At 38.5% G+C, this 14,401-nt stretch overlaps 1 protein-coding gene across 5 annotated transcripts in view; it reads left to right on the forward strand.

Annotated features, from left to right (window-relative positions):
• Window positions 1-14,401, forward strand: part of NCOA1 (nuclear receptor coactivator 1) — a 139,683-nt gene that overhangs the window by 43,065 nt on the left and 82,217 nt on the right. For all 5 annotated transcript variants that reach the window (XM_010345776.2, XM_010345777.3, XM_010345778.2 and 2 more), the window contains exon 5: window positions 6,583-6,760. In XM_010345776.2, the coding sequence (XP_010344078.1) occupies window positions 6,583-6,760 (178 nt within the window). The remainder of the gene's footprint in view (window positions 1-6,582; window positions 6,761-14,401) is intronic.

The raw sequence follows: 14,401 nt of genomic DNA on the forward strand, positions 1-14,401 counted from the left end.
CCTCCTATGTGAATGTTTAAAGACATATATAAATATATATACACTCACCCCTCACAGTGTACAATTTCTATCTCTAGGTCTAATTATATATATTTATTTATGTCAGGATAGATAAAACAAAAATTTTCCTTTCCTTATCTTTCCTCAAGGCTCTCCTCTCTGGTGAAATATTCTTTACTCAGACTTGCATAGGTCTCTTTATTTTCTGACTCCTTTACATGTTTTGTGGTATTACCCTGCCTTGTCCTGTCTTTGTATTAACCATAATTCCCTCTACCTACTGCTAATGTAAGAATAGTCTCAAAATTCAATTCTTGCTTTTACAGCCCCAGAAATATCATGTATTTTCATTGCTTCACTTTTTACCTCTATGGAGATGATACTCAAATATGTATTTTTTGCTTTTACCTCTTCTCATACTTCATTCCTGTAATAAATGAATACTACTAATAATTAATAAATGCTAAATATTTTCAAGCCTCTTGTTAGCAACTTCTCCCTCTGAATCTGTATTTTTTATTTCCCTACCACATTATGCAGCCACTTTATTGCTTCAGACTCCTGGTTTTAATGGTCTTACTAGGGGAACAAGCACATAATTTTGTAGAGTTATAAAAGACATTGGCCATTGAAACTAGGATGGAAACTACTCTCTGAGCAAGTGCATGCACATATAACTGATGAGGGGAGCTAGTATGTGTGATGGATGTGGATTTCTGATTGTCATTACATTCTTTTCACAACCTATCAAGTTGATTATATGGCATATGACTGCATGTTGGAAAACAGTGTTGTAACAAGTATAGTAAAAATGTTGATGGTAGAATCTAGGCGGTGGATATACAGGTGTTCACTAAGAAATTCTTGAAACTTTGCTGTATTTTGAAAATTTTTAATATAAATTGCTGGAGGAAAATAAATAGGTATCTTATGCTCATTTCCTATTTCCATCTTTATCTCTGCCCCTGCTTACCACCTGCCACCATCCTATTACTTGGTGATATGTTTGGCTGTGTGAACATTGATGTGAAAATCCTCAATAAAATACTGGCAAACTGAATCCAACAGCAAATATGAGTTTATTGGAATGCTATTTGGATATCACAGAACCATGCTTGGAAACAGAATGAAATCAAGGTATCACAAGGAGGCTAGAAAGCAAAAGCTTTGTTAATGATCTCTTAGAAAGAACCATCCAGGCAGTGCCCTGCCGCTAGAATGCATATACTTTTGCTATGTTTGGCTTTTTGTAATTCTTCTCAAGATTCACATTTAAAGAGGAAGTCTCCCAATGGCCTGATTAAGAACCCCATAAGATTTTATGTAGTGTAGATGAAAATTTCCCAGAGGAAATCAGAATATTCTTTACTAGGGGAAAAGATGATTGTAGTTAAAAACAAATAAACAGGCTGGGCGAGGTTGCTTATGCCTGTAATCCCAGCACTTTGGGAGGCCGAGGCAGATGGATCATTTGAGGTCAAGAGTTCAACATCAGCCTGGCCAGCATGGCAAAACCCCATCTCTACCATCCCAGAATCTGGATGGCAATTCAGAATGTAGATGGCAACAAAGTTCACTGAAATTCAGAATGTTGAAACCCAATCTAAGGAATCTAAGGAATCCAATAAAATGATAGAAGAGATTAAAGATAAAACAGCCATTTTAAGAAAGAACCAAACTGATCTGACAGAGCTGAAAAACTCACTACAAGAAAAATTTCATTATATAATTGGTAATATTAACGACAGAATCAACCAAGCTGAGGAAAGACTCTCAGAGCTCAAAGACCAGTTCTTCAGTCAACTTAGACAGAAATAAAGAAAAAAGAATTAAAAAGAATGAATAAAACCTCCGAGAAATGTGGGATTATGTAAAGAGACTCAACCTACAGCTGATTGGTATCCCTGACAAAGAGGGAGAGTTGGTTTTTTTTTTTTTTTTTTTTTCTAATTTGCTTGAGAGAATTCTTTATGTGCCCCATACATGCCCCTCACAGCCTGATCCAGGCAGCAGCTGCCCCTACCTCCATGTAGGCTGCATAGAGGTGGACTTGGCAAGGTTTATGTGGATGGGCACAGAGTCCATCTCCCGCCAGGTCCTGAGAGTGACTGAGGGAAAGGGGTAGATTTCAGTGGGCTTTCTTGCTGTGTTGAGTGCTCTTGGAGAAAGGCTGTGGGCCCAGCCAGAGCTGCATCAGGATGACAGCATGGCACACATGCAGGGCCGCAGAGCTGCAGGATGTGGAGGGGTATGTGTTCCAGGAGAGCTCAGTGAGCCCCAGCACCAACAACCTGAGCAGATATGTGAGCCAACATGCAGGCATGGCCCGCAGGAGGCAGGGCAGTGTGTGGAAATACCAGATGTAGAACTGGTAGTGGAGGAAGTGGCTGAAGCAGATGCCAATGAAGTTAGAGGTGAAGAGGGTAGAAACAATCTGGTTGGGTGTAAGGGGCTGGCGTGGAACCTTCCTTTTGGAGGGATCCCTCAGCAGCGACAAGGTACTTTCCCCTGTCCTATGCCACCTACAGAGAGCAAACTACAGGAGCAGAGTGAGGTGGGCAGCCAACAGTCAGTTTTCACACTGCTATAAAGAATACCTGATACTGGGCTGGGCATGGTGGCTCACACCTGTAATCCCAGCACTTTGGCAAGCCACAGTGGGTGGATCACTTGAGGTCAGGAGTTCGAGACCAACCTGGCCAACATGGTGAAACCCTCTCCCTACTAAAAATAAAAAAATTAGCCTGGCGTGTTAGCACATGACTGTAATCCCAGCTACTCGGGAGACTGAGGCAGGAGAATCACTTGAACCTAGGAGACGGAGGTTGCAGTGAACCAAGATCGCACAACAGCACTCCAGCCTAGGTGACAGAGCAAGACCCTGTCTCAAAAAAAAAAAAAAAGAAAAAAAAAACAAAAACAACCTGAGACTGGGTAATTTATAAAGGAAAAAGGGGTGTTTTTGTTTGTTTTGTTTTGTTTTTCGAGATAGAAGTCTTGTTTGTTCTGTCACCCAGGCTGGAATGCAGTGGTACAATCTTGGTTTACTGCAACCTCCCCATCCTGGGTTTAAGCAATTCTCATGCCTCACCCTCCTGAGGACCTGGAACTACAGGCATGTACCACCATGCCCTGCTAATTTTTGTCTTTTTACTAGAAACAGTGTATCACCATGTTGGCCAGTCCGGTCTCAAACTCCTGGCTTCACGTGATCCACCCGCATTGGCTTCCCAAAGTGCTGGGTTTACAGGCATAAGCTACCATGCCTGGCTAGAAAGAGGTTTAATTGACTTATTGTTCCACATGACTATGGAGGCCTTGGGAAATTTACAATTACAGCAGAAGGCCAAGGAGAAGCAAGTACTTTCTTCACCAAGCAGCACGAGAGAGAAGGAGTGAGAGAGCGAGGATGTGCCACACTTTTTTCCTTCAACTTTTAAGTTCCAGGGTACGTGTGCAGGATATGCAGGTTTGTTACATAGCTAAATGTGCACCATGGTAGTTTGCTGCACAGATCAAACCATCACCTAGGTGTTAAGCCCAGCATCCATTAGCTATTCTTCCTCATCCTCTCCCTTCTGCCACCCTTGCCCCTGACAAGCCTCAATGTGTGTTGTTGTCCCCACATATGTCCATATGTTCTCATTGTTCAGCTCCCACTTGTTAGTGAGAACATGCAGCATTTGGTTTGATGTTCCTGCATCAAATTTGCTAAGGATAACAGCTTTCAAAGAGTTTATCTATTGTTGAGATTTTAAAGATTATTACATCCCTGTCTCCTTTGCATTATGGACTAAGTCACAGCAATTAAGTAGAACAAAAATAGCTTCATTCCTTTTTGTTCTTGCTAAGGAAAATATTAGCAGTATTTTAAATGAGAACAACGGATTGTGCTTCACTCTTGTTTTAAATCTTGGTTATATACTTTGTGATGGAGTGATAATGGAGATGTATTTCTAAATTTAATTTATTTTAATATTTGGTTTTAATTATCCATTCGTCTGTTGGCAGACACTTAGCTCGATTCTCATGTCTTGGCTATTGTGAATAATGCTGCAGTGAACTTGGGAGTGCAGACATCTCTTTGATATACTGATTTCATTTCCTTTGGGTATATACCCACTACTGGGATTACTGGATCATATGGTAGTTCTCTTTTTAATTTTTTGAGGAACCTCCCTACTGTTTTCCATAATAGATGTTCTCTTTTCTTCACATCCTCACCCACACTTAATAGATTGAAGTGATGTCTCATTATGGTTTTAATTTGCATCAACCTGAGTATCCAAAAATGGATGAGTGGATAAAGAAAATGCAATATATACACAGAGCAGAATACTATTCAGCTTTTAAAAATAAAGGAAATCCTGTAATTTGCAGCAACATGTATGAACCTAAAAGACATTATGCTAATTAAAAGCCAGACTCAGAAAGACAGATACCACATGATCTCACTTATATGTGGGATCTAAAAGAGTCAAACTCATAGAAGGAGGGAGTAGAATGGTGATTACAAGAGCCTGCATGAGGGTGGGGGGATTGGAGGGATGTTGGTCAAAAGATAAAAACTTTTCAATTAGGCAGGAAGAATAAGTTCAAGAGGTCTGCTATACAGTATAGTGACTATAGTTAATAACAATTATTTTATACTTGAAATTGCAGAGAGAGTAATTTTTAAGTGTTTTTACCACAAAAAAATGATAAGTGCATGAGGTAATGCTTTTATGTTCATTAGCTTGATTTGGCCATTCTACAATATGTACATATTTCAAAACATGTATACCATAAATATATATTAATTTTTCTCAATTAAAAATAATCATCTTAGCTGAAAAAGGCACCTCATAAAAATAAGGTAGAAGCAAATGGAAAAGTATGTCATTGGATATGTTTGCTAAATTATGATAGTCATCTTTAAATCCTACCCACCAACTGTGCAAAGGTTTTTATTGACATTCCATTTTCCTTGATCTTAGGAAAAAAAAAAAAAAGATTCTTTCAAACATCAGAAGATGTTGCATTTTCACATTAAAAAAAAAAAAATAGGGCCGGATGCAATGGCTTATGCCTGTAATCCCAGCACTTTGGGAGGCCAAGGCGGGTGGATAGCCTTGAGGTCAGGAATTCAAGACCAACCTGGCCAACATGATGAAACCTCATCTCTACTAAAAATACAAAGATCAGCTGGGCATGGCGACGCATGCCTGTAATCCCAGCTGCTTGGGAGACTGAGGCAGGAGAAACACTTGAATTCAGGAGTCAAAGGTTGCAGTGAGCCAAGATGGTGCCACTGCACTATCTCAAATAAAAGAAAAAAAAAATAGGGCCAAAGCCCACTGAGACTCTAATTGGAAGATTTTTCAACAGATAAAATGCTCTGAGTTTTTAAACTGATGAGATAAAATAAATTGTCCAAGCTGTTCACGTCATTTTCAGGAAAAAAATTGTAATCATGTCATTTTCAGGAAAAAAATTTTAACAGTGGTAACATTTCCAAACATCCATTTTCACATGCTATCTCTAAAGCATTAGTGTCTTTTTAAAAAGCAGTTTACTTTTTATTCATTCTTAAAATTTCATCTTAATCCCAAAGGAAAAAATTGTGTTTATTTTTTAGAGAATATCTTCTAGAGAGCAAATTTGGTACCCTGGCCTTTTTTAAAAAAGAAAAATGAGTAGCCTGTCAACATTGTTAGACAGGTCTTTTAAGCAATTTGCCATAGATAGCCAGCAGACCCCTGTATGATCCAAAGGATTTTTATGGTCATTTTACATTTTGTTGCAAAATTCTGTAAATGTTCTGTTTTTTCGGGGACTTAATTTTATTGCTTATATACATTCTGCAGCAAGTAAGCTGCAACATGTTGCAATAAGTGGAAAGATTACAAATAAGTAAGATGCCACAGTCAACCTCTGCATTCTGGCTCTTCCTCAGGATTCCAGGGCTTGTGTGATATGTGACTGTCTGGACTGAGTCAAACACTAGGGTGTTACTACGCTTAAGCTTAATTTCTTAATTATGTTTTAGATTATAATATAAATAGAGGTTCTAACTTTTCCCCTGAGCCCTTGTGGATATTATATGCCCCTTAGGATGCATGTGTCTCCTTTTGGAGACCCCTGGCTCCATCTCAATGCAAAGGAAGCACCTGTGATTTGACTCCTGTCCACCTCTGCTGACTCACCTTATACCATAGAGTCTAGCAACTCCAAACTGCCAATTTGTTTTCTTTTTGTGCCATGCTCTCTCCACTTCCTAGAATGTTCTTCCCTCAATCCTCTTCCTCCTCCACTGTGTCTTTTATATGTTAAATAGGGGTCTGTACCTTTCTTTGACCCCCACCCTGATCCCAAATTAGGCATCCTTTTATGTGTTCATAGACAATTTTGTGTATGTCTCTTATCTGCATTTAATCACTGATATTTTATTATGTTTGTGTCTCTCTCTCCTACAGTATCACAGTTTCCTTGAGGACAGAGAGCAGGTCTTGACATATATTCCGATCTCTTTTTTAATAAAAAATGTATGGTTTTATTTTTCTTCCAATCTCCAAACCATTTTTTTTTCTTTTGGTTTTGCAGGCTTTAGATGGATTTTTCTTTGTTGTGAACTGTGAAGGGAGAATTGTATTTGTGTCAGAGAATGTAACCAGCTACTTAGGTTACAATCAGGAGGAATTAATGAATACCAGCGTCTACAGCATACTGCACGTGGGGGATCATGCAGAATTTGTGAAGAATCTGCTACCGAAATCACTAGGTAAAGAGAAATCTAGTTCTCTGTAGCTTCTCCTTATATGATATGTATAATCTATAATAATATGTGATTATTTATAATATATAGTATTATATATGTTGTGTGTTTTAAATATTTTTGAATGTAGTTTCAGTCTCAAATATAAATATAAATATGAAGGGGAGTCTTATCAAATATCTGATGAAGAGCATTCCTTTCAGCTTCTTCCCTTATACTGTGTTGTGCCACAGTCATGCCACAGTAGTTGGAGAGAGTTGTTTTCAATTTTGATTACGTTCAAGAAAGAGACAAATGTGTATCCTTTCCATTACCCTGCTCACAGAGAAAGGAATAGAAAGGAGAAAGGGAGGGAGTGAGAAGGAGGGAAGAAGGGAAGAATATATGTCATATACCTACTAAAATTAATGTTTTTAGACTTAAGTGCTTTAACTGAGGAGTTCCATGTATGGTTGGATGGGCTCTTCACTGCTGAGGAGCCTAGCTGAAAGGATGGATGGAGTCAGATTGCCATTCTGTGTTCTGTTCACTGAACCTTGTGCCTGGGGCAAGGCTGGGACCTTAGGAGTTAGGGGACTTTTTACTAATTCTTGTAAAGGCACAGATGGACTAACAGCAACCCTTTGTTAACTTCTTGAATTTTCAGACTCCTCTAAAGTTTTTAAGTGCTCAAGTTCCAGTTACTCCTAGTTATTGCATTGCTATATTTACATCTGAGTGGGTATGTTTTTCAATAGTCAGTGTACATTTTGTAGATAAACAGGAAATTTTTCATATTACATTTCACATGCCATTCTGTTTCAGATTTTTTTTTCCCTATAGTTTATTTGTTCAGTGAGCTCTGAAATAAAAGCAATTTATCACAGAGATAAATTTACCACACATCAGCTTTTCAGACAGATACTATGTGATAAAGTATCTTAGTTGTAGCGTTAGAATTCTACGGTACCATTTAGTATGGGAACTGAGACATGTGGTCAGGGAAGTCAAACAATATTTAAGGTTCCGTTGATGTCACTATAGGTAATACTTAAGATTTCTTTCCCTGGCCCTGGACTCTAGATTCTTTTGTTCTACTGTTCCACAATTTTTGTTGTTGTTGTTTTTTGAGATGGAGTCTCTCCCTGTCACCCAGGTTGGAGTGCAATGGTGAGATCTCAGCTCACTGCAGCCTCTGCCTCTGAGTTCAAATGATTCTCCTGCCTCAGCCTCCCAAGTAGCTGGGATTACAGGCACCTGTCACCATGCCCAGCTAATTTTTGTATTTTTAGTAGAGACGAGATTTCACCATGTTGGCCAGGCTGGTCTCGAACTCCTGAACTTGTGATCTGCCCACGTCAGCCTCCCAAAGCGCTGGGATTATAGGCACGAGCCTCCACACCCGGCCTGTTGCACAAGGACTACTGGTGTGTGGATTTAACTGAGCTATTGCATTTTAATTTTGTATCCAAAAAAACCCTCATTTAATTTTAGTCTCATGTTGGGTTTAGCAGCCTTCCTGATTGGAAGGAGGCCTAGAGTCACAGAAAACAAGAATGAGCTGTTTTCTGACTCCTGAAGAAGGGACTTATTGTTTGTGGAAGGGCCACATTACCTGTTCTGCCTGGTTCTCAGGATGCTGTAGATCTATGACTATTCAGGTTCCCTCAAATCACTGCCAGTAGGTAAATTTCCTGGGAGTGTCATCTACTAGCTGATCTGCTGGTGGTGCTGCTCCCGGCTACTTACAAGACAGCAATCCTCAGCTGGCCTGACAATTCATTGTTACCCCTCTGAGCAACCTTTCACAATAGGGAGGAATATGAAGTTTTTGCTGTAGAGATATTTTTCTCTCATTCCCCCCATAATGGAAGAACATTGAAAAAAAATAATGCTACTTTTTTTTTTTTTTGAGACGGAGTCTCGCTCTGTCACCGAGGCTGGAGGTCAGTGGTGCCATCTCAGCTCACTGCAACCTCTGCCTCCCGGGTTCAAGCCATTCTCCTGCCTCAGCCTCCTCAGTAGCTGGGATTACAGGCACACACCACCACACCTGGCTAATTTTTGTATTTTTTTTAGTAGAGATGGGGTTTCACCATGTTGGTCAAGCTGGTCTCAAATGCCTGACCTCATGATCCTTTCGCCTCAGCCTCCCAAAGTGCTGGGATTCAGGCGCATGCCACCACGCCCGGCTAATTTATTCATTTATTTATTTTGTAGAAATGGGGTTTCACCATGTTGGTCAGGCTGATCTCAAACTCCTGAAACTTGATCTGCTCGCCTTGACCTCCCAAAGTGCTGGGATTATAGGCATGAGCCACCATGCCTAGCCAGAAAAAAAAAAAAAAAAAATACTACTTTCTTACACAATAGTGTAGACAAGCAAAGATAGGGCAAGCTCTAGTAATAATAGAATAGATCACCTCATCTTACAGTGTTAGTTGATCATCCATGAGAAACCAATAATATGGTCCCACCAAAAGAATAAAGCCCAACTACACTAACTTAGAAAAGCCAGTAGCTTCTTTCAAGGTATTTCCAAGAAGCATTTAGGATAAAATGAATTATAGTACCTATATTTAAACCTTTATTATTAGAATAATCAAATTTTTAGAAAATTAAGGAATTAGACCAAGTAGAATTATTTTATATGTGTTCCATTTTCAAACACTGGGAAAAAATCAAGATTCAGAACCTATCAAGGAAGAAACTTGAAGAAAAATTTAGGATCGTTATTTATATATGTACTCACGTTATATACATATATCACACATACATGATTCAAAACACTTCTTATTTTTGATTTGTTATTTTCAAGGAGAAATTTTGAAGAAAAAAGTTAAAAGTCAAACTTTTTAAATCGCTTTTGAATTTACAGATTTAGAAGATTTCAGTGTCTAAAATCTGTACTTTTTAAGCATAACATTTTATTTATAAGAAACAAAATCTGAATGCTGGGAAGCTGGTATGGTGAGAAATTTTGTCCAAAAGAACAAGTATACATGGATATACTTATACTTGCACAGATGGTTATAAAAAGATTATATTGTGAAAGGCTAACATTACAAAGAATGAGATGTTAGTGAACATAGACTTATTTGTGAAATTCTAATAAATTGGAATTTGAAATTTCAAAAAAAATTTTTTTAAAGCAGGTCTTTTTATAAATTCATACCATTCGTATCTCAAATGATGGAGACACCATAGTGCTGGTATAAAACAGAAATGGGCAATGCATTCTGGCTCTACTGCTTAATTAGCAGTGTGACCTTGGACAAGACAAGGCTTGACCCCTCTACCCTCATCCTTGATAGGCAGGTTAAGGGCTAAGTTGTTGCTTCGCATATTTCCTGGCTGGTATTAAATTCTTTCTGTTTTAGCAATTGTTATTATTCCTGTTATTGGCTTTATCTAAATGTTTTGGAGCTTTTAATTTCTGAATGATAGATCTACAATTATTATTAATAACTACTAGCTGGTTTTGATCATGCTTTTAGCTTAGAAATTGATGTAAAGGAAGGACAGTCTTGTCCTTTCACAGTATGCTCCTTAGAACCACGTAGAAATTATTCTGTAGAAATTATTGAGGCAATTTTTTTTATAGTTTGCATTCAGTAGGATAGTTCCGTTCTTATTTATTTATTTAGAGACAGAGTTTTGTTCTTTTCATCCAGGCTGGAGTGCAGTGGCACAATCTCAGCTCACTGCAACCTCTGCCTCCAGGGTTCAAGCAATTCTCCTGCCTCAGCCTCTTGAGTAGCTGGATTTACAGGCACCCACCACCACACCCAGCCAATTTTTGTGTTTTTAGTAGAGACAGGATTTCACCCTGTTGGCCAGGCTGATCTCGAACTCCTGATCTCAGGTGATCTGCCTGCCTTGGCCTCCCTAAGTGCTAGGATTATAGGCATGAGCCACCACTCCTGGCCCTATTCTTTTTTAAATTTTAGCTAAACTGCTACTTCCACCTAAAAAGGGGGCTTTTGTTATTTGTTTTTTAATACTTTGGGTTTGCTTTACCAGGTTATTTTAAACATTATCAGTGACATTTATCCTTTCAAAGAGGAATCGTATGGTGAGTTAAGAAAGCAATTGCTTAAAGATTAGGCATGCTGCTTTCTAGGTCGTCTAAACTGCTCCCTCCCACACACAAAATACTGAATTTTGTCTGAAGCTTTGTACCTCTAGTATAGATCTATCCTTTTGTTTTCCATTCCACAGAGAATACAGGACGTTATGTGTGTGATGCTGTTGTATTTTTGCATAAATTGTAGTCCATTGCTTACTGTTTAAAAGAGGATTTAGGTTCAAAAAAGTTTTATCATGGTAAACTGCTAATAGTTTGGTTAACTTAAAAAAGTCTAATTAATCTTGTGAAATACAGGGTATCTAGAAAGATCACCTAAAATATTTAGCAGCTTATATTTGAGGGGCCTATAAGTTCCAAATTGATCTTGCTGTTAATTATTGTTGTTTTAAAAAGATACGATAGTTGACATGTAAATTATCACCTAAACGACTTTAGTTTCTTTAGTTGTGGTGATTATTTTTCAACTTTTTTTAGCATCTCAAAAAGTGTTTTGTACAATTGAGGTATAATGACCACCAGAATGGGTCATGAAATTAAACTTTAAGGAAGTGCCTTTCTCCTTTTTATCACTGTCTGCTCTTCTCTTGGCTCCTTATGCCTACCATGCCTACCTTGATCCCTAACCGTTTCCTCCACCTCTTTTCCTTTTCTTTACCTTCTTTCCTTTTACCTGAACTGAGTGTGATTAGATATTTAGCTCCTCTTCTAGTAACATTTCACAAGTAGCTTTCTTTGTAGATACCTTCAGAAAGTTGAAACTGTCCCTGATAACCAAATAGATCAGGGTAAACCTTATCCAAGCCAACCCATAAAAAAAACATAAAGCCTTTTTTTTTTTAACTTTGATTTTAGATTCAGTGGTACATGTGCAAGGTTTGTTATATAGGTAAACTCATGTTATGGGGGTTTGTTGCACAGATTATTTTGTCACCTAGTGTGTTAGTCCATTTTCACACTGCTATAAAGAACTCCCTGAGACTGGGTAATTTATAAAGGAAAGAGGTTTAATTGACTCATAGTTCCACATGGCCAGGGAGGCCTCAGAAAACTTACAATCCTGGCAAAAGGTGGTACAGGCGCCTTCTTCACAAGGAGGCAGGAGAGAGAGAAGAGCAATGGAAGAACTTCCAGATGCTTATAAAACCATCAGATCGCCGGGCACGGTGGCTCAAGCCTGTAATCCCAGCACTTTGGGAGGCCGAGGCGGGTGGATCACGAGGTCGAGAGATCGAGACCATCCTGGTCAACATGGTGAAACCCCGTCTCTACTAAAAGTGCAAAAAATTAGCTGGGCATGGTGGCACGTGCCTGTAATCCCAGCTACTCAGGAGGCTGAGGCAGGAGAATTGCCTGAGCCCAGGAGGCAGAGGTTGCGGTGAGCTGAGATCACGCCATTGCACTCCAGCCTGGGTAACAAGGGCGAAACTCTGTCTCAAAAAAAAAAAAAAAAAAAAAATCAGATCTCATGAGAACTCACTATCATAATCACAAGAACAGCATGGGGGAAACTACCCCCATGATCTAGTCACCTCCCTCCCTCAACACATGTGGATTACAGGTCTCTCCCTCAACACGTGGGGATTACAATTTGAGATGAGATTTGAGTGTCGACACCAAGCCAAACCATATCAACCAAGGTACTAAGCCAGCACCCAATAGTTGTTTTTTCTGATCCTTTTACTCCTCCCAGCCTCCACCCTCAAGTAGGCTCCAGTGTCTGTTGTTCCCGTCTTTGTGTCTATGAATTCCTGTCCTTTAGCTCCCACTTATAAGTGAGAACATGCAGTATTTGGTTTTCTGTTCCTGTGTTAGTTTGCTAAGGATAATGGCCTTCAGTTCCATCCATGTTCCTGCAAAGGACATGGTCTCATTCTTTTACGGTTGTATAGTATTCTATGGTGTATATGTACCACATATACACCAGTGTATGTGGTACATATCCAGTCTGCCATTGATGGTCATTTAGGTTGACTCCATGTCTTTGCCATTGTGAATACCATGGCAATGAACCATACACTTGTGTGTGTCTTTATGGTAGAATGATTTATATTCCTTTGGGTATATAACCCAGTAATGAGATTGCTGGGTTAAATGGTAGTTCTGTTTAGCTCTTTGAGGAATCACCACACTGCTTTCCACAATGGTTGAACTAACTTACTCTCCCACCAACTGTGTATAAGCATTCCCTTTTCACCACAACTTTGCCAGCATCTGTTATCTTTTGATGTTTTAATGATAGCCATTCTGACTGGTGTGAGATGCTATCTCATTGTGGTTTTGATTTGCATTTCCCTAATGATCAGTGATAATTGAGCTTTTTTTCACACGCTTGTGGGCCATATGGTGTCTTCTTTTGTAAAGTGTCTGTTGATGTCCTTTGCCCACTTTTTAATGGGGTTGTTTGTTTTTTCCTTATAAATTTGCTTAAGCTCCTTATAAATACTGGATATTAGACCTTTGTCAGATGCATGGTTTGCAAATATTTTCTCCCATTCTCTAGGTTGTATGTTTACTTTCTTGACAGTTTCCTTTGCTGTGCAGGAGCTCTTACATTTAATTAGGTCCCAGTTGTGAATTTTTGCTTTTGTTTTGATCGCTTTTGGCATCTTTATTGTAGAATCTTTGCCTGTTCCTGTGTCCAGAATGGTATTGCCTAAGTTGTCTTCCAAAGATTTTTATAGTTTTAGATTTTACATTTAAGTCTTTAATCCATCTTGAGTTGATTTTTGTATATGGTATAAGGAAGATATTCAGTTTTAATTTTCTGCATATGGCTATCCAGTTATCCCAGCACCATTTATTGAATAGGGAGTCCTTTCCCCATTGCTTGTTTTTGTCAACTTTGTCAAAAATCACATGGCTGTAGGGTGTGACCTTATTTCTAGGCTCTCTATTCTGTTTCATTGGTCTATGCACCTATTTTTGTACCAGTACCATGCTGTTTTGGTTACTGTATCCCTGTAATATAGTTTGAAGTCAGGTAACATGATGCCTCCAGCTTTGTTCTTTTTGCTTAGGATTGCCTTGGCTATTTGGGCTCTTTTTTTGGTTCCCTATGAATTTTAAAATAGTATTTTCTAGTTCTGTGAAGAATGTTATTGGTAGTTTGATAGGGATAGCATTGAATCTGTAAATTGCTTTGGGCAGTATGGCCATTTTAATGGTATTGATTCTTACTATGCATGAGCATGGGATATTTTTCCATGTGTTTGTGCCATCTCTGATTTATTTGAGTAGTGTATTTATTTGAGATAACAAATTCATTTTTTATTATAAGGTCTATTTAGTTGTAGTGTTTTCCTAAGAATTAGACAACTTAATCCATTTATTCAGTACATGAGAAGAGAGCTCTAAAAAATGAATATACATGCTACTTTTTACATTAATTTTTCTTTTTTTCCTCCCTTTCCTTCTACTTTTTAGCCTATATATGCTCCAGTGGAGTGGAGGGCCTTAGACAGAAATCCTATATCACTAAACCAGACATGCATATAAAAATGTTATTCATAGCTCTTTATTTTCCACATTGTTCCCTCAACAGAATGGAAACTTAGTTTCCTTTTGAAAGTAGTAATATA

The sequence above is a fragment of the Saimiri boliviensis genome, chromosome 1, assembly GCF_048565385.1.
Source record: "Saimiri boliviensis isolate mSaiBol1 chromosome 1, mSaiBol1.pri, whole genome shotgun sequence".
NCBI classification, from domain to species: Eukaryota; Metazoa; Chordata; class Mammalia; order Primates; family Cebidae; genus Saimiri; species Saimiri boliviensis.